At 44.8% G+C, this 21,520-nt stretch overlaps 1 protein-coding gene across 2 annotated transcripts in view; it reads left to right on the plus strand.

Annotated features, from left to right (window-relative positions):
- The first annotated feature begins 604 nt into the window (after positions 1-604).
- LOC112219752 (tetratricopeptide repeat protein 28-like) overlaps positions 605-21,520 on the plus strand; it is a 100,452-nt gene continuing 79,536 nt past the window's right edge. For both annotated transcript variants that reach the window (XM_042302153.1, XM_042302154.1), the window contains exons 1-2: positions 605-944; positions 2,195-2,563. In XM_042302153.1, the coding sequence (XP_042158087.1) occupies positions 915-944; positions 2,195-2,563 (399 nt within the window). In that variant the 5' untranslated portion in view covers positions 605-914. The remainder of the gene's footprint in view (positions 945-2,194; positions 2,564-21,520) is intronic.

A 21,520-nucleotide genomic window follows, 5' to 3' on the forward strand; every position in this document is an offset into this window, starting at 1 on the left:
ATATGAATACTAACATGGTAGTTGTACAGTAAATAGTGATAGTAGTGTCAGGGGCTGTTGTGGACGGAAGACCATGTTTCAAGTCCGGTGCGTAAATATCAAGGCTATAGTGTACAAAACGGTTTATTTTCAACCACTGTCTGTACGCAGCATTCATGACTGTAACTTAACCACTGTAAGTTGTACATTGATGTTACTAGTATAAGAAAACGCATAGTTGTCAAATACAAACAATGTTTGGATGTCCTGTTTTTATTCATTATGTCATTGACATTTTACCAATTTCTTAAATGTACCCCAAAATAAGGCATAACCAGAATAAGTTACTGAAATGCAGAGGGGATGTTGTCTGTATTGTCTTTTTCTAGATTTCTTCTTCATTTGTTTATCACCCTTTGATTCAAGGCCATTGTGCAATCGACTTTTGAGTAAACTGCACCTTGTGTATGTTTATTTACCAAGAGGGTTGCAGAAAGTAATGATCTATTACCAAAATGCTGTAGGAACAATACCCACAGCTCCACAGTGGAATGAATAGCTGCTAGGTAACTCAACCCCTCTCTGATGTCACCACGAGTAACTGAGACCTGGAGACCGACTGGAGCTGCATCCGTGGAGCTCGAGCCTACCGAGACACGCCTCCACCGGCCACAAATTCTGTTACTCGGGGAAAAACGGATTTGACAACATGGCGCACTTTCTGGGAAATAACTTTAGTTAGTTCGCGACCGGTAGAGTGGGAATATCGCATGATTGTTCACTTTTTTGAGGAGGTCCATGAAAACAGAATGGTTGGAGTTCCTTCCTACTACATTGTTGTGTGAGATCGCACTGTTTCTCTGTCCTGTCTGGGAAGCGGACTGCATGGGATGAAAGTTTGAAGTTGCTGCCGCTGAGTATAAAACTAGGACAGGATGGAGAAACATCGACCGAAGAAAGAAAGGGTAAATATAACTCAATGACCCCCCAAAAATACAGTTTATTTTACAAAGCAGAGACTATGGGCTATATATCTAGATGCATTATAGGCTGGCTAACCTATCAACATCAACCAAAGCGCTTTGATGATGCGTTTGATGTTGTGTCCAAGTGACGCAGCTATTCAGCCCATACCGCGCTAGTATGTAGCACATTGCATTTCATAGCAATTTAGTGGAAAATAAAAGAGGCCATGTTACATTATTACTTTAATAATAAGACAAGATACAAATGTAACATTCTTTTTTACAGGTGGTATGTTACTTGGGTGACAAAGAGCACGTGGTGGTTGAATCTTTAGTGTGTCTCTCTCTTGCTCTCTTTGTCAGAGGAGGTCCCTGGTTTCATTCTCTCAGGAATGTGTTTCTCCCTGCTGACCTGGGCTGAGCTGGGAGGGGGAGGAAGGGACATGGAAGTGGTGTGTGTGTGTGCGTAAGTGTGTATGCATGTGAGTGTGTGTGCTTGGAAGAGGGTGTTCTTGTACTACTGTTCCAACAAAACAGTTTTGACTAATGCATACAAGCCTATTGGCTGTATACACAGGTTGAAAAGCTTCTCTCGCTCACTCTCTCTCTGTCTCTTTCTCTCTCTCTGTGTCTCTCTGTCTCTCTCTCTCTCTCTCTCTCTCTCTCTCTCTGTATTCTCAGTGGAAACTTCCTACTGTGTGAGTTAGTGCTCCAATCAGCTGTTTGGACAGAGAAAGCCACTGGGACTATGTGTGTGTGTGCGTGTGTGTGTGTGTGTGTGTGTGTGTGTGTGTGTGTGTGTGTGTGAGAGAGAGCGAGCGATAATGACAGCCTTGGTGTAAGTCATTCTGAAAGGACAAATCTGGCAACAGCAGATCAGGGAGGGAAGCAGCTTTTCTAAGTTGAGGCAACAGAGGGCTAACCTCAACGTACACTCACACAGTCTTGTACAGCTAACCTTGTGGGGACACACAATTTAGTACCATTAAAAATCTTACCTTAACCCTAAAACCTAAACCTGACCCACAAGAGTAGTTAAACACACACACACACACACACAATATCAAATGCAGATATAAATATTGCTTTAATGTTTTGGTGGAACAGATTAGAATCTCAGATGTTTGTCAACATGGTTCTCTGGACTGTAAAATGACTTTAATGTTGAGAAAAATGTGTCTGATTGAATGAAAAGATAACTGACCACTCTTCCCCACATTTTTCTTCTTCCTCCTCCCTCTCCATCTCAGTTCTCACTCTTCGGCCCTCGCTCTTCTACCCGCGCCACCAACCCTCCTTCTTCCTCCTCTCCATCCTCTACCTCTGCTCGCCCCATCCCTCCCCCTCTCTGCCAGACAGACCCTCATCCTTGCATCCCTCCCGGGCCAACAATCCTTTCTAAGGCAGAGTTTCTGGAGGCAGTACGTCGCAGTAACCAGGCATGCCAACGGGGGCAGTACAGCCTGGCAGTGCAGCTCTACGGGGAGGCCCTGTCTGCTGACCCTCAGAACTGCATCCTGTACAGTAACCGCTCTGCGGCCCTTCTCCACCTGGGACAGTACCAGACCGCCCTGGACGACGCCCTCAAAGCCCGCCTGCTTAACCCCAAATGGCCCAAGGTAGGACTGGCTTTATTCAAGTCTATACTAGCACATACAGCCGCTAAACAAATGAGAGAGAGAGAGTGTGGGAGAGAGAGTGTGGGAGAGAGAGTGTGAGAGAGAGAGTGTGAGTGAGTGAGTCAGGGGTCTTTGTAAGGAGTCAGAACCTAGAAAGGCTTTTCCAGGCTGGCTCTGTTATCTCTCTCTCTCTGGGTCTGGGCCAGCTCCACTCCACTTCCCCTCTCTATACTGAAGAGAATAGACGGAAGCTGCTTCTGGGTGTGTGTGTCGTAGCAGTGGTCCTGCTGCTGTATTCTCTGTGGGTCAGTGTGAAGGTCAGGTGTAATGAACTACCACTCTGAGAACGTTGCTTACCTCAGCCTGGCCTCCCTCTCTTTTCCTTTCCTTCTGCTCTCTTGTATTTTCTTCCCTCTTTCTGTCAGCCTCCCTTCCTCCGGTCGCCAATCCGCTGCACCCCTGTCGACTTCTGTGTTGGCACAGCAGGCTACACACACACACACACACACACATGGTAGAGTTGGGTATGGGAGCTGAGAGGCAACAGGGAAAACAGAAGCAGGGGCACAAAAGCATAGTGAATAGAGGGGTGTGTGTTGTGTGTGTGTAAGGCGCACAGACGTTGTTTTTCTTGTTTTTTCTCGTCTTTCTCTCCTTTTGTCGGTGTGTTTCGTGCTCCGCTTTAACTGGTCTTTGTCTCTTTGTCATTTAGATGGAGCCGTGTCGCAGGAGTGAAAAGCCTTGGAGTGTTTTTCTCCCATACAACCTTCCTGTTTTCTGTCTGGAGCTCTTTGCTGTATGGGAGTTACCCTCTCCTCTTTCAGCCTTCACTGAGTTTCTGTATAGTTGTTGCTAGGCAGATTGGCATATTGAAAGAGGCTTTTTCACTTACAGGTGCATTGAGCACTCAGGGTTCACAGTGGTGAGAAACTAAGTAGCCCAACTTAAACCTTATATGCCTCTTGATTTCAATGGACAGATGGATGGAGCTTAGAAAGACCATGCAGTTTGAAAAAAAGGCTCTTTCTGATGGATTATTGACTGACTTTTCTGTCTATACTGGTCCTTTCTCACCAACCCTGGCACCAACCCTGGCTCTGTTGTTCTGGAAATCTCTCTCTCTCTCTCTCTCTGAGTTGTTAAGCTCTCCAAACCATACCATGTTCAGCTCTTTAATTCAGTCATGGTCCCTATGAAAGGCTTAGAAGTGGTCAGTCTGTCACTACAGATTTACATATGAAGGCCCATATGTACCCTGAAAGGTCTGCCTCGTAAGACAAAAACTCTGGGAGTGTGTTTGGTTGGACATGTTCCCATGTAGCTTTCACCTTTTTGAAGCAGCTTTCAGACCCACAAACATCAAAACACCACAACTATTTAGGTTGGGCAGTGATGTTGCATCATAAACACCAGAGGGCAGTATTACGTCATGTACAGAAATCCCTTTCTCACATGACACACAATCACACGTCAAATATAATCCTGTATATAAAACCCACAAAATGCACCATTCATGCAAATAATTCTAAATCCCAATCCACTGTTTCAGGTCAAGGGTACACGATACAGGCTTTGAATAAAACAGTTATGGGCATTGAATTGGTGTAGGCCTAAATGCATATGATTGGTCGTTAGTTGTGTGCGTGCTGTTTTTTTTTTTAAAATCATGCACTCCTAAACATTTAGTTCCACATGCAACAGAACACTTAATGAAAAACAGCATCCTCTCCTTCTCCTCTCCTATTAAAAGACTAACACCAGATGATGACAGTTTGCAGCCTTTCATCCGTGAGAGTGTGATAACGCGATGAAAAGCGCACATCATCAGCATCTATTTCCTGCTGTCACACGCACACTAATGCACGCACACACACGCACCCCTCTAATGAGCCTCAGTGCGGGCTAGCACTATAGTGGGCTTAATTGGTTGTTATTAATTGGGAGATGTTCTTACACACTTGCACGCATGCACACACACACACACACACACACACAGACATCTGCTCACACACAGCCAGAGCCTACCAACTCTGCTTTCTCAGCGAAGCACCCCAATCCCTCCTCTCTGCCCACCTTTCTCTCTTTCTCTCCCACTCACACAGTTGGGTTCCTTTGTAGAGTGGCAGTGTGGAGGAAGGAGACATTTGGAGAGAGGGATGGATTGGTCATTAAGGGGGGGTAGGGGAAAAATGAGACGTGAGGAGAGAGGTGGATAAATGTGAAAGAGAGAGTAAAAGTGGAAGAGAACGCGAGGTGGAATACAAGTTGTTATTAAACAGTGGTTATGTTGTGTTGGATAATTATAACGTTTGTGTTTCAGTGGCCTTCATACAGAGTGTGAGAGGGTTTACACTTCTGAATGTATTGTCAGCTGGAAAGGGTTTGGGCTTTAGTTTTAATCCTGACCATAAGCCCAGTTGTACACCAGTCTCTCTACAGCAGCTTTTCCCAGCGTTCCCATTTCAGCAGCCCAGAGGAATGCAGCCAGTGTCCCATATTCTCTGTTTTGGAATTCTGTTCTATGTGGTGGATTTGGGAATTCCCCCGGTACCTCAGCCTTTTCCGGGAAGCTTCTGGAATAAGAATCTGTGTTCTTCTAAGAGGAGATTGGTGCTGGTGCTGCCATAATAGAGAGAGGGGAAGAGGAGGGAGAGAGATCAGTATGTAGCCGCTAATAACTGGGTGTGTGAGTCTATTTCCAGGCGAGGATTAATGAACAATCACATATGATGGGTAATTAAAGGGAAGGAGTATGAGGGGCCCTGTGCTGTGTGTGTTTGTGCGTCTGTGCGCCTGTGTGTTTTTGGTTTTACTATCCTTGTGGGGACCAGAAGGATAGTAAAGCTTGTGAGCTTGTGTGGCCTACCACTTCGCGGCTGAGCCATTGTTGCTCCTAGATGTTTCTACTTCACAATACACAAATTTGAAGGGGTGTCCACAGACTTTTGTATATATAGTGTATGAGACTATCAGTGTTGTGGTCTAGCTTTCGGGTATATATATAAACTTAATTACATCTGTAATCAATAGTCAAGCCTCACAATTTCACAAATTCTGCTGTTTTTAAAGGCTTTACACTTTTGTTTTGTTATTTCAGCCTCTGATATTATGTATAATTTATTTAGGGTTGTTTACACTTTTCCAAATTGTCAGAAAAATTATATGTCTAATAATAATAATAGCCTCCTTTTTCCCTGATCTCCTTCTTATTGTTATTATTACTATTATTATTATGATCATCATTATAATAAGAAGAAATGTCATTATCATTAGTAGGCTTAGTATAGCAGCCTTATATAACCACCAGCGTGCTGTAGGCCTGAGAGCGTGTCCTGTTTAGTCTTAGTATTGTAACTTACTTAAGCCTACAGTATATTTCAATAGTTATATAGGCTACTGTATCAATCAATCATTCATTTGTTCATGTCATCACGCAGCATAGAAGGCAGTCATGATTTGAAATGCCTTTCAAGCATTTTAGTTTTCAAATAAAATAACAACTCAGCCACTGAATAAATAACAAACCGTTCCATTTCTGAAATTGCATTCGCGTTTTTGCCGTAAATGAAGGCTTTACAAAAAAACGGAATCTCTGGTAAGCTTATCATTTAATTTAACGTTGTTTACATTGTTCCAAACGGGTCTGAAAAATTATATTAAAATCTATTGAAATCTAACAGCACCTGTTTGGCACACATCATATGCAAGCAGGGCCATACCTTCATTTTCTTGATCTTCGTTATTTTCCACAACGGGTCAAATTTATTCCCCACATCTGACTTCCCTTTTAACTTCTGAGCAATTAGTAAACATTCCCCTGTTTTGAGGTTATCCATTTTTGCTGTCATGTGTTACGGTGTTCTGAGTTTATTGATGTGATTATGCTATAGGTCAGGCCCTATTGGTCGCATGCATTTGATGCATACACGTGTCACGTAAAGAGGGCAAGGGTTGAGGGAACAGGGAATGTTTTTCCTAAACAAATGAGGGATTTCGGTAGCAGAACTTTTCAGTCAGAAATGGGTGTAATTATGTTGCAGCTTCAGCAACACAGACAGAGGGCTGTTGATGTTCTGTGGTGGTCACTGCAGGAGAGAGAGAGAGGGAAAAAAAGAGAGAGAGAGAGAGAGAGAGAGAGAGAGAAAGAGAGAGAGAAGAGAGAGAGAGAGAGAGAGAGAGAGAGAGAGAGAGAGAGAGGGGAAAGAGAGAAGAGAGAGAGAGAGAGAGAGAGAGAGAGAGAGAGAGAGAGAGAGAGAGAGAGAGAGAGAGAGGGGAAAAAGAGAAAGAGAGAGAGAGAGAGAGAGAGAGCGAGAGCTAGTCACTCATTTTTTTATTTATATCCCGGCACAATCAAATCAGTTGCGGTCGGACTCCCTCTAGACATTTGTTTGTCTTAATTATTTCATCAAACAGTTCCCTTAAAGAATCAGACATGCTCAGTGCATATAGTTGATTTGGTTAAAATACATACGTAGGGTGTGTCTATGTATGGAAAAATACAAGTTTAAAAAGAACGGACGACTCTTGGTCGACAAATATTTTTTTTAGTCGGGGACAGTCCTAGGATCAATCTAAAGTCAAGGACACCATCTCCTACACTGGCGATATAGATCACCACTGTCCCCTCAGGGGCTAACACACACTGACACGCACACACTCTTCAGCCCAGTTGCGTCAGATCAGAGGAATCAGCTGTTGGTAGCTGATAATTATTGGAAATATGCAGGTCTCTACACACAAACACACACACGGCTGTGGAGACATTTTCAACGTTTGTACTTGGCGATATTTAGAATGTGTAGTTTAGCCACACGAAAGTCTAGAAATGACAGCAGGGTGAGAGTGGAGTGGGAGAGTGTGTGTGTGTGTGTGGGGGGGGCTTGAGGGTTGAGGTCCTGATGTTTTGGCTTGGTGAGAGACATGGGTGATAAAGAGAGGATAGAGAGAGAGAAAAATGGTGTGAGGGAGAAAGAAAGAGGGGGGGTGTCAAGAGAGACACCACTGCTAGTAACATAAGGATCATATCTGGCCAAATAACACAAAATAAATAATGTATCAGAAAATAGTACTTCTATTCGGAGTAACCACTACTCTAGGAAAGGGATCATTTAATGTTTCCATGTTTTTTGCCATGGTTATATGAAATAGTTAATATCTTGCTACTGCACATGCTTGCACCCACACACACACCTCCAGTATATTACTGTCTGACTGTCGTATGGGGGGTATAAGTCGCCCATCTTTGTGTTTCCTTGGGGAACATCTGAAGGTCACGTTTAGCTAGCTAACACAACACATGCTTACATGTACTTACACACACACGCACACACACGCAAGCATTTCGCTTTACCCGCTATAACATATACATATGACATATACATTTTGATTTGACACACACACACACACACTCCCTTTCTCTAATATCACAGTAGCAACAGAAAGTGTCAGAGAAAATCCAAGACTGTAGTAGTAGTCATGCATATTGGTGGAATGTGTCTGCACTACTTTTTGTCTTCCCGTTTAACAGCTACCCGTTAGGGAAATATTTAATTGGTTTAACGGATCACATCAGATACATCAGTCTTCTCCAACATCGTCTGGGGGGAAAAAAGTTTCTCTTAAGTCTTTCAAGTTTCTCTTGAATCTCTTAATAATTAATTGATTGAAAAGTAATATCTGAATTTGAGATAAAGTGCGGCATTGACCGTATCTGATCGGGAAAAACGCAGAACGTTCAATCCAATAATGCTTTAATTTCTGTCTAATTCTGCTCTCTTTCTCTCTCCCCCCTCTTTCTGTCCTCCCTTCTCTCTCTCACCCACCATACAGCCAGTTGGTGGCACATATGGAGATGGCACTAAGAGTTGCCAGGCTAGATTCTAGGCTAGACTGGGGTTTCTGCCAAACAGATGAGCCTCTGTAATTGTGTTTACTGTTTGGGAGTATTTGGAGTGTTTGGGGAAGAGGTACCGTCGAATGTGTTTTGTTTGCCTTGGGTTATTACGAGTTTGTCTGTCTGTCTCTCTGTCTGTCTGCTGAGATCTGTTTACTAGCTGCTAAACACACACAAACACACACACACACACATAATAGTATGACATTAACTAACACAGCTTGTCTCTACTCTGTGTGTCTGTTCAGTCTGTGGATTTTTGTACTACCCTGTCCTCTCCTCTCAACCCTCAGGGTGTATCATCTCATTCATCCATTCCAGCAGGTATCTTTTCTCCTGTTCAGTTACAGTGTGGTGGTGACACATGTTTTTCCCCCATACATGTTCCCCATTTTCCCCCATACCCCCATACATGTTCCCCATACATGTTCCCCATACATGTTCCCCATACATGTTCCCCATACATGTTCCCCATACCCCCATACATGTTCCCCAATACATGTTCCCCCAATACATGTTCCCCAATACATGTTCCCCCAATACATGTTCCCCCAATACATGTTCCCCCAATACATGTTCCCCCATACATGTTCCCCATACATGTTCCCCCACCTAGTTGAAATCCTGTAGATCTATTCAAGTTAATTGAACACACACACACACACACACACACTCAAAAGCACTAGTACCTAGAATCAGGCACTCCCAGTCAAGCTGTTGTAGTGCTCACTGCAGCCAACACACCTCAGAGCAGCTAAAGACACCTTGGCAGAGATGGATTTGGTGGCTCGAGATGTGTGCAACAAATTTTCATTCTGACATCACATTTTCATTCCAATGCGCGTGTGTGTACCCACACGCGTGCGCCTTGTGGTGTGTGTGTTTTTATTCTTGGAAAAGCTCCATGAAGTTAACCGTATTCATGAAAGAACTATGAGGTTGGCACCAGCCACAAGCATAAACAAATATCACACACACACTGCATTATTGATTAGGCTTTATTGATTAGGCACTCATAGGCACTGTTTTATTTTACCCTATCCCAAACCTTAACCCTTACCTTAACCATTCTGAATGAATGCCTAAACGTAACTTTTGAAATGTGACGTTTATGGCCAAACGTTGGATTCTGAAGTGAGACTGTGAGAGTTTGTTGGACAGAGATTTAAGATCAACCCCCAGTCGTCCGTAGCTGTGTGTGTGTGCGTGTGAGAGAGAGAGAGATTGGCAGCAGAGAGAGGCCAGGTTTCTCTCTCTCTCCCTACAAGCTGTTGTCTAACTAGTGTACCCCCTCCCCAATGCACAGGGGCTACAGTTCTGTCAGCTCAATGGAATACACCACTACACCTGTCATTATGAACTAGCTATTGGGTTATTACGAGTCTGTCTGTCTGTCTGTCTGTGTCTCTCTCTCTCTCTCTCTCTCTCCCTGTCTGCTAGGATCTGGCTACTAGCTCACTCACGCTCACACGTGTGTGTGTGTTTCGCTGTGTGTTGGTCTTCACCTCCCGGCTCTCTCCACAAATTCATCTATACCCCCCCATCTCTCTCTCTCTCTCACACACACACACACACACCCCAATACACACAGGGGCTCCAGTTCTGTCAGCCCAACGGAATACACCACCACACCTGTCATTATGAACTAGCTCAGCAGACACCCAGTGTAGAATATTTTGGGCTTGCTTGTCTTGTAATACCAAGAATGGTGCTGTGATCATGTGATGAGTATATTTACCTCGAGATTTGTGTTTTCCAAGGCTTTAGCTCATTGGGCTAACCTGGTCTTGCAGATAGATTTAATTTCTGGAGTGCTCTACTACTCACTTCAACCACCACCTTCAGAAGAGCATGGCTGAAGTGGGCATTGTGGTGCTCGTGTGAATTTCCTTTTTCGGCTTCAGATCTGCCTACTCCTCACTTAAAACAGTTTTTATGTTTCATATTTGTGTCAATGCAGCAGAAAGCATGTCTCCCTGCCTTTCGCACAGCTGACACAATCTCCTGTGCTCAGAATGAACAACTTATGGACATTGTCAACAGTCATGTGACGTGTTTCAGTCCCAGACTTCTTATTGGAGCACTGCTGCTTTACATGTTACATACTAACACACAGCCTTGAAACACAGGGATTTGTGTGTGTGTGTGTACAGTGCCTTGCAAAAGTATTCATCCCCCCCCTTTTCCTATTTTGTTGCATTACAACCTGTAATTAAATTGATTTTATTTGGATTTCATGTTATGGACATACACAAAATAGTCCAAATCGGTGATGTGATCTCTTCTGAAAGGCCCCAAAGTCTGCAACACCACTAAGCAAGGGGCACCATGAAGACCAAGGAGCTCTCCAAACAGGTCAGGGACAAAGTTGTGGAGAAGTACAGATCAGGGTTGGGTTATAAAAAAATATCAGAAACTTTGAACATCCCACGGAGCACCATTTAAATCCATTATAAAAAAAAATAGAAAGAATATGGCACCACAACAAACCTGCCAAGAGAGGGCCGCCCACCAAAACCCACAGACCAGGCAAGGAGGGCATTAATCAGAGGGAGGCAACAAAGAGACCAAAGATGACCCTGAAGGAGCTGCAAAGCTCCACAGCGGAGACTGGAGTATCTGTCCATAGGACCACTTTAAGCCGTACACTCCACAGAGCTGGGCTTTATGGAAGAATGGCCAGAAAAAAAAGCCATTGCTTAAAGAGAAAAATAAGCTAACACGTTTGGTGTTTGCCAAAAGGCATGAGGGAGACTCCCTAAACATATGGAAGAAGGTACTCTGGCCAGATGAGACTAAAATTGAGCTTTTTGGCCATCAAGGAAAACGCTATGTTTGGCGCAAACCCCCTCCCAAAATCCATTTTATTTCCAGGTTGTAAGCCAACAAAATAGGAAAAATGCCAAGGGGGGTGAATACTTTCGCAAGCCACTGTACTTGTAGAATAGAGTACTGTACATGTACTGGTTCTATACTGTCCTCTCTCCTCTTCCCTCTCATCCTGTCTTATCCTCCCCTCTCATCCTGTCTTATCCTCTTCTCTCCCCTCTCATCCTGTCTTATCCTCCCCTCTCATCCTGTCTTATCCCCCCCTCTCATCCTGTCTTATCCTCTCCTCTGCCCTCTCATCCTGTCTTATCCTCTCCTCTCCCCTCATCCTGTCTTATCCTCTCCTCTCCCCTCATCCTGTCTTATCCTCTCCTCTCCCCTCATCCTGTCTTATCCTCTCCTCTCCCCTCATCCTGTCTTATCCTCTCCTTTCCCCTCTCATCCCGTCTTATCCTCACCTCTCATCCTGTCTTATCCTCTCCTCTCCCCTCTTATCCTCTCCTCTCCCCTCTCATCCTGTCTTATCCTCTCCTTTCCCTTCTCATCCTGTCTTATCCTCTCCCCTCTCATCCTGTCTTATCCTCTCCCCCTCTCCTTTGTAATGTGATAAGGTTGTTGGAAGGATTTCTCTTCCAACAAACACTGTTTTATTTCATGCATCGAGAGAGAGAGGGAGACAACCAGCCAGCCAGTCACCTTTTTCTGTTACCATTTACACCACCATTACATCACACACACATCGCCACAATCCCCAGTCTTGATCTTCTGCGCTGTGTTCTTCTGAGTCATCAGCCTTTCATCCTCTGTTTGGACCGTGTACATACACACATACCCTGCGAGTGTGTACATCACTACAAGCAACCATGACACCATTAATAGTTCAACATCACTGGTACACACTCTCTGAAGACTTGCCAAGATTGTGTGTGTGTGTTTGATTGGTGGAGGAGTGGAAAGTGGGGTGTGAAATACACTGCTAGAGAGAGAGAAGGAACCTGAGTGATCTGCAGTGAGACAAGTTATTTTGTCTCTGTCAGTGCAGTATCTGACTGTCACATTAATACACTATATATACAAAAGTATGTGGACACCCCTTCATATTAGTGGATGCGCCTATTTCAGCCACCACCGTGGCTGACAGGTGTATCAAATCGAGCACACCGCCATGCGATCTCCATAGACAAACAATGGCATTTGAATGGCCTTACTGAAAAGCTCTGTGACTTTCAACGTGGCACCATCATAGGGTGCCAACTTTCCAACAAGTCAGTTTGTAAAATGTCTGCCCTGCTAGAGCTGCCCCGGTTAACTGTAAGTGTGGTTATTGTGAAGTGTCTATCCACGGTTGCAACACTCACTACCGAGTTCCTAACTGCCGCTGGAAGCAATGTCAGCACAATAACTGTTTGTTGGGAGCTTCATGAAATGGATTTCCATGGCCGAGCAGCCGCACACAAGACGAAGAGCACCATGCACAATGCCAAGCTTCGGGTGGTGTGGTGTAAAGCTCGACGCCATTGGACTCTGGAGTAGTGGAAATGCATTCTCTGGAATGATGAATCACACTTCACCATCTGGCAGTCCGACAGACGAATCTGGGTTTGGCGGATGCCAGGAGAACGCTACCTGCCCCAATGCACAGTGCAAACTGTAAAGTTTGGTGAAGAAGGAATAATGGTCTGGGGCTGTTTTTCATGGTTCGGTCTAGGCCCCTTAGTTCCAGTGAAGGGAAATCTTAACGCTACAGCATACAATGACATTCTAGACCATTTTTTTCCTGTTTAAGCATTAAAATCCCCCCGTGCACAAAGCGAGGTCCATACAGAAAAGGTTTGTCGAGATCGGTGTGGAAGAACTTTACTGGCCTGCACACAGAGCCCTGACCTCAACCCCATCTAACACCTTTGGGATGAATTGGAACACCGACTGCGAGCCAGGCCTAATCGCCCAACATCAGTGCCCAACCTCACTAATGCTTTTGTGGCTGTCCCCGCTGCAATGTTCCAACATCTACGGATTACAAGGACGTGTGCTCCGAGCATGTGCTGACCAACTGGCAGGTGTATTCACAGACATTTTCAACATGTCCCTGATTGAGTCTGTAATACCTGTCAATGGTGGGTGTAGCTGGAAGTCAGGCGCAGGGGAGCAGGGATGAATGGACAAAGCACTTTACTTAGGCAATCATGATACAGAACGCAACCGCGTCACAACACACATGCCCAAAGAACAAGTGAGGCAGCAAAAGTACAACGTTCCTGGCTGCCACAAAGCACGGGTATAAAACAAAACCCGGCGCAAACCAGCCGGAAGCGTACCAACCTTGACAATAAACAATACCCCACACAGACATGGAGGGAACAGAGGGTTAAATACACATGTTAATTAGTAGGATATGTAAACCAGGTGTGCAGGAAGACAAGACAAAACAAATGGAAAATGAAAGGTGGATCGGCGATGGCTAGAAGACCGGCGGCGGCGACCGCCGAATGCCGCTCGAACAAGGAGAGGAACCGACTTTGGCGGAAGTCGTGACAATACCAACATGTTTCAAGCAGACCATCAAAGTCCCTGTGCCCAACAACACAAAGGCAACCTGCCTAAATGACTACAGACCCGTAGCACTCACGTCTGTAGCCCTGAAGTGCTTTGAAAGGCTCACATCAACACCCTTATCCCAGAAACCCTAGACCCACTCCAATTTGCATACCTCCCAAACAGATCCACAGATGATGCCATCTCTATTGCACTCCACACTGCCCTTTCCCACCTGGATAAAAGGAACACTTACGTGAGAATGCTATTCATTGAATACAGGTCAGAGTTCAACACCATAGTGCCCTCAAAGCTCATCACTAAGCTAAGGATCCTGGGACTAAACACCTCCCTCTTCAACTGGATCTTGGACTTCCTGACGAGCTGCCTCCACCCGGCTGGTGAGGGTAGGTACCAACACAACTGCCATGCAGATCCTCAACACTGGAGCCCCTCAGGAGTGCGTGCTCAGTCCCCTCCTGTACTCCCTGTTCACCCACGACTGCGTGGCCCGGTACGACTCCAACATCATCATTAAGTTTGCAGACGACACAACAGTGGTAGGCCTGATCACCGACCATGACGAGACAGCCTATAGGGAGGAGGTTAGAGACCTGGCCGGGTGGTGCCAGAATAACAACCTATCCCTCAACGTAACCAAGACTAAGGAGATGATTGTGGACTACAGGAAAAGGAGGACCGAGCACGCCCCCATTCTCATCGACGGGGCTGTTGTGGAGCAGGTTGAGAGCTTCAAGTTCATTGGTGTCCACATCACCAACAAACTAGAATGGTCCAAACACACTAAGACATTCTTAAAGAGGGCACGACAAAGCCTATTCCCCCTCAGGAAACTAAAAAGATTTGGCATGGGTCCTCAGATCCTCTAAAGGTTCTACAACTGCTCGGCCTCCAACCGCAAGGCACTATAGAGGGTAGTGTGTATGGCCCTGTACATCACTGGGGCTAAGCTGCCTGCCATCCAGGACCTCTACAGAGGAAGGCCCTAAAAATGGTCAAAGACCCCAGCCCCCCGAGTCATAGACTGTTCTCTCTACTACCGCATGGAAAGCGGTACTGGAGTGCCAAGTCCAGGACCAAAAGGCTTCTCAACAGCTTTTACCCCCAAGCCAAAAGACTCCTGAACAGGTAATCAAATGGCTACCCGGACTATTTGCATTGTGCCCCCCCTCAACCCCTCTTTACACTGCTGCTACTCTCTGTTTATCTTATATGCATAGTCACTTTAACTATACATTCATGTACATACTACCTCAATTAGCCCGACTAACCGGTGCCTGTATATCGCCTCGCTACTGTTATAGCCTCTCTACTGTATACAGCCTCGCTACTGTTATTATTCACTGTCTTTTTACTGTTGTTTTCTTATTTCCTTACTTATCTATTGTTCACCTAATACCTATTTTTTGCTTAAGAATTGCACTGTTGTTTTACGGCCTGTAAGTAAGCATTTCACTGTAAGGTCTTACTACACTTGTTGTCTTCGGCGCATGTGACAAATACACTTTGATTTGTGTTTGAACTCTACAGTAGCCTAGCTGGTATGTGATGTTGCTAAGTGCCAGCACATTCTCTATCTTGTGTCCACGTCTACAGGCTAACCTCTTTCTACGTCCCCCTCATTCTCCCTCTCTTTTTGGGCTGTCCCGTTCTGTCCGTCCCACCCAGGGCTTCTCTTCACACGCTGACAGCTCCTATCAGACCACAGCTTTACACCACAGATGAGTGTGTGTGTGTACATGTGTTTGCCCCTCAAGCTGGCATTTCTTCTTCACATCAATCTCCTACCAGCCCTAGCTACGGGCTCCCTGTCTCCCACAGCGTGCGTGAAAGAATGATCAAAGAGCTTTTGAACACAAGCGGTGTTGTAAAAGCTAAATAAAACGGCACAGAAAAAGAATAGAGTGAAGGAACCATGTGGTTGATAGAACAGGACTAGGAGAGGAAAGGGGAGAGAGGGATTGTGTCTGTCCGCGCAGGGGTTGGCCAATCAGGCTGTTTGAAAGGGGAGCTGAGGAAAACATTATGACAATATTGCTGGGGATCAAGGCAGTTAGCCAGGCCCATATTGCATGTGAGAAAGGATGTGTGTTGCGTGCATTGTATGTGAGAGAGGATGTGTGTTGCGTGTGAGTGTGTAATGGTTGACATGGTGCTAGGAGCCTGTAGGGTATAATGAAAGCTGTTTGTGAATGTGTGTCACCTATCTCAGAAACAGAGCCACTATCCGCAGATCACACACACACACACACACACACACACACACACACATGTGGCAACGCGTGCACATACACACACACTATATGACAAGAGACACAACAAGTCATCTGTGTGTTTCTAAGAATAACAGCTGCTTGTCTTTCCCCCTGGCCCTCTTGAATGGCTCCCCCTCCTCCCCCATTATGAAGACGGATTGTTCTGATCCAATACCAAAACCACCTCAACCCCCTCTGGGCTCTACCAAATGGACCCTGAGGGGGTTGAAAAGTCAAATCTAATGACCTTGCAGGACAGAGAAGGTTAAACTGATGATTCACAACTGTTGGGCGTTGGGTATGTAGCCTGTCTGTGGGTGGATTTTTTGTTTTACTATATTTGTGACCAGAAGTCCTCACAAGAATAGTAAACCAAGGAGAATTCGAGGACATTTGGCCTAACCAACCCCTAGTTTCTTCCCCCCTGATAGAGTTGACTGGGTAGGGGGAAGCAATAGGCTTATACAAATTATGTTCTCTTAGTTCTACACACACACGCTGTTTCCTGTTCAATTAAAAGGGGCCATCTGGAATTCTCAAAACCAATACTTTTTGGGGTTAACAGCTGAGGGATGGGGCTGGAGGAATGTAACCCCTTTAATGACAGGGCTATGGATGCAAGGACTGTACCTCCATGCTATCGAAATGGTAGTTTTAACCATGTTTAGAAGATGTACAGTGTTTCTTTACAATTACATTGTTTACATATAATGGAATAAAACAAGCTTATATTTTGGGGTCTGGTGGGGTAAACCGTTGGACTAAGCTCATGAGGTATTTGTTATATTCTTCAAGAACTGAGGTATTCATCCCAGATTTCACCTTTTTAAACATTTGTTACCTTTACAACTACCTTTATACTTTCAAGAATGCCCTTCTTGAAAGTGTGACATGTTTGTTTACTGGTCTGTCGATTTCAACAACAACAAAAAATCTGTTTTGTTACTTATGCCGTGATCTTTATTTGAAATCATTTTTTGCCCCGGAAACATTTGACATTGAAAGCTTTAATGATCTATCTTGTAAAGTTAAAACAGATACTTAACTTTAAAATGTAAAAAGTATTTCAAATGAACAATGTAACCAATGGCACTGCAGTAATCCTCTTCAAGCAACATTTTAAATTATTTCAGTAGAGAAACAGAACTCCAACAGATGCAGTAGATATTGTAACGGTTCACCAAACCCACGGTTAGGTACGTTTTGTGGTCAGTTCGGTTTTGGCACAATGGGAAAATTAAATGTCATTCACCATGTTCAGCATTCACCATGGTTCTTGCATTGTCTGTTGTTACCGGATTGTTATGTTGGGCCTCTCAAGTGTCCACTACCGATGCTGCGTTTGTAACCATGTGGGAGGTGGGCTTTTACCAGTTGTGAAGTCTTAAATATCAGTTGGATGCATTCATGTGATTTGAACACATTGAGAAACGCAAATTGGCTAATGGCCAACAAAACTGTGTCAACTGTAAACTTAAAGTACTACTACAATGCTTTCAAAAAATGTTTATAGAGTGCAAAAACCACATTAATACTGTAGATTTCCTTTTGTGTTTTGTTGTTACATTTAACTGCCTAGAATGCTGTTATAGAGGCCATTTACTTAGTAGGTGATGTCAGAGGTCACCATGTGGGAGAAGTGTGTGCTTAGGATGATAGATGAGTTTCACACTATTAATTACCACTATTCAAGTGGATTTTTTTCCCCAGTGGTATGTGGTAAATTCCCACGTGGCTTACGAACGCTCAATGACACTGCCTCCTTCAGTGGCAGATGAGCATTTGTGATTCTCTTAAAGGGGGCGTGTCTCTAGCATGGTACATCTCTCACTCCGGGTTAATGTGATTGGCTGTCACTGTTAAGTAAGCGCAACATTGGACAATTCATTGAAAACGTAGGCTTTGGTTTCCTGATATAGAGTGGGTACTACCTGTTTGCAGAAATGGGTGCAAGAGGGAAGGTCGTAAAGTGGCTCGAGCTGAAACCCCTTATTCTCAACCACCGAGAATAGGCGCACATCCGCTGCTTTAAACCAAAGAGGGTAAAACATGAAAACAGCCTACCTATCGCTCTTATAATTTTTTGGCCCAGTCAGATCAGATGCCAAGGGCTGCTTCAATGCAGAGGGGAGAAGATGTTGGGATTGTTGTTTCTTTGCGTTTCCGTCTTGCTCCGGTATACTGGGGTGATGTCGGCCTAAATCTGTCAACATGTCTGAGGTGTTGGCAGATGTATAGGCTATTCTTGTTGAGCGTGGTGACAATCTGTTAACGTTTTATCCACAACTCTCTGTCCATCACCGTTGTAATTTACTTGGCACCCAAAATGTCTCCAAACTGGAGATTTAAACGATTATTAAGGATCCTCCAATTCTGGTTTATTGACCCCACAGAACTGGTTCCCGGCTGCGCCTCACAAAAGGACAGTTTGAAATGCGGCAATTAAGATTGAACATTTTTGTTACAATGTGTGCATTGTCTCTAGTTATTTTAATGGAATAGCCTGAAATGTTTTTTTTGTTTGTTTCAGCTTACATTTACTCAAGAGGCATAGGCCTACAGCGTTCTGTAGGCATAGCCTATAGGCAGTGGCGGTTCTAGCTTGTATGGCTCCCTTCAGCGCCCCCCCGCCCCAAAAATTATAATCACCATTCTGCACTAAAACATTTTTATTCAGACATCTGGAACAACATAAATAAATAATCATGACATTTTTTAAAACTATATAAAAATATATACAATAATAAGACAAGTACCAAAGACAAATATAAACAAATTTGTGTTGATTTGGCACTCGAGCATCAATACATTACCCATCCCCCAACACTGTCAACCAAGAGCCAAGACTAAACTAATTCACCTTGGTGGTGTGCAAACCAGAAATAAATGCAACAATATGTCTTTGAATTATGAATGAATTGTGGTTTATTTGGTAGCATTTCGTGACTGATTTGACTAATTGCATTAGTACTGTACAAAGTTAGAGGTCCGCTATTTGATAGATTCTCCCGCTCCTCCTACCTCGGTCTTCCAGTGGGGAGACCTGATGTCAACCTACCCCAGCCCCCCTCCCATTTTGTACTTCTGAGTGGGAGACCTTCCCTGCCTTGCTCACAAACTAGAATTAGGGCGCCTACTCCGACAAGGTGAATTGACCCAGAGTCCCACACGGTGACATGATATTATTGACGTGACGTGCGAACGAGCGATACAAAACCGATTGCCAAATTTTGGGGTGCGGGTGCCCCTTGTCGCCCATGGCAAGATGCTGCACTGGGCGGATGCCCATGTCGCCTATACCTAAATCTGCCACTGCCTTGTGCATAGGCCTTGTGCTTTCATTTTGTGATTTTTTTTTTTCATGTATTCATTCGTGTTCCCAGTGTGGACCGAACCGAGGTCCAACCTTTCAGTACGAATGAATGGACCGTTACACCCTTAAAGTACACTCTATTATTTGGCATGGTTTATAGAAACCTCCATTGGTAGAATATCCAGCGGTTCCTTGTTCTACAAACTGACATAGAAGTATGGATACACCTGTTCAGTAAATGTTTGGTGAAAGTTCTGGAGGTCATATGGTTACGATCATAGGACACCTCTCCTTTGTCCCAGTACAGCTGAACCCTGTTCTTGTCTGGCTTCTCTTCCATTGTCATTGGTTCACCTTCCATCACTCCTACAGACAAAATGTTATCCTCATAGTTGTCTCCCTGGCTACCAATCCCACCCCTACCAACCACTCTTCACAGTACCCTCCATTGTACCCACATCGACCTCCCAGCTGTTAATCCCTCTGAGCCCAGGACGTCTCTGATTAACAACCTCTCTGGGTTGTCTGGAAGACTCTCTTCGTCCTCTGCAAGGGTTAGGTCTTGTAGCTCTGCAGGAATGCAGTGTCATCGCCCAACTGCTTCTTTTCCACTTCCCGGATTCTGTTGGACAGCGATGATGTCACGTTACTAATCTCTTCCAATTTCTCGCTCATCCTTTTACTCTTCTTCTGCTCTTCCTCCCTCAGCTTGGCTATCCTCACTGCCTCTCCTTTTCTCAGGAAGAGATGCAGCCTCTCAAATTCATCTTTTATCTTTGTTTTCTGGGCCTGCGCTCCGATGTGAGATGCCATTTTTTTCCCTGCAGGGTTTTGTCTTGTCAACGACAGCCATTTTATCCTGTAGGCTCATTTAGTGTGAGGACAGACGTTGGGAGACAAGAAGCAAGTACAGGGAGTGAAGATGAAATGAATAAACGGACATGAAACAAAACAAGAACAGCATCTGGACAGGGGGAACAAAATGACATTAATGCTGACATGGGGAGGAAACTGAGGAATAGACCGATATAGGGGAGGCAATCAATAAGTGATGAAGCGCTGATCCGTGTACCGATGGTGACAGGTGTGCGTAATGATGGGCCGCCTGGCGCCCTCGAGCACCAGAGAGGGGGAGCGGGGGCAGGCGTGACAGTTAGTGGTGTTCTGAGCTCCTCCCTCTGGGTAGCTTCCTTCTTCACAGAGCAGAAACTGTGGCCTGCATGCTCAGACACACACCCCACACACAACTTACACTCACACTCCAGGTAGGATAAGCCCAGCTTCTGGATGTGGCGGCGGCACACAGTGTGTAGGCCCCTTGAAGTGTGTTTGGGTGTTGGAGCCTGGGGGGTTTCCCATGAGATTTGTCCTATGTAGCCTCCTCTTTGACCCTCTTTTTGGGCTGCTTCTCCCTCCAAAGGGTCCCACAGGCGTTCCTCCTCAGGGCTGGCAGGGGGCTGGTCCTCGGGAAACGTGTTTCTGGAGATGGGGCAGACCTTGGTGCCTCCCTGCTTCCAGGTGGCCTCCAGGCAGGTCCAGCAGAAGATGTGGCTGCAGTAGAGGACACCAGATGGGACATGACAGGTCGTCCTCCAGGGGCGAGAGACAGGCTGCCCTTCTCTCTGAACAACTGGAGCCAGAATGACCAAGGTTTTTAGAGCATTGAGAAAGAGCCTGTGTCAATGAATGTGTCTCGCCCTTAGTGTGCAAGAGTGTTTGCGGAGAGACTCAAGACTGTGTACAGTTACATGCTTCAGTACGGTTACATGTACACAATAGTTTGATTACTGTGAACAATCAGATTAATGCAAGAGTTTAATTTAAAACTAATACTAATAAATAATAATAATATCACTTCCCCTAATAACCCGGTATATATGGATTCATTTGATGATCGGACTATCTAGGGGAAGTGATGTCACGAGATCCCACAATTGTTACTTGTTGTCAACTCCTGTGCTCCCCTAGTAAACAATTACTAACAAGTATAGCTACTTGTAAGCTAGCTAGCTAGGATACTGGAAGTTAGCAGAGATTTTTTTTTTAAACATGAGTGTTTTGGTACTCCTTGATTATCGCGGTTTTCTTACAACTATTACAAAACGAGCTAA

This window comes from Oncorhynchus tshawytscha, linkage group LG20 (genome assembly GCF_018296145.1).
Source record: "Oncorhynchus tshawytscha isolate Ot180627B linkage group LG20, Otsh_v2.0, whole genome shotgun sequence".
Taxonomy (NCBI): Eukaryota; Metazoa; Chordata; class Actinopteri; order Salmoniformes; family Salmonidae; genus Oncorhynchus; species Oncorhynchus tshawytscha.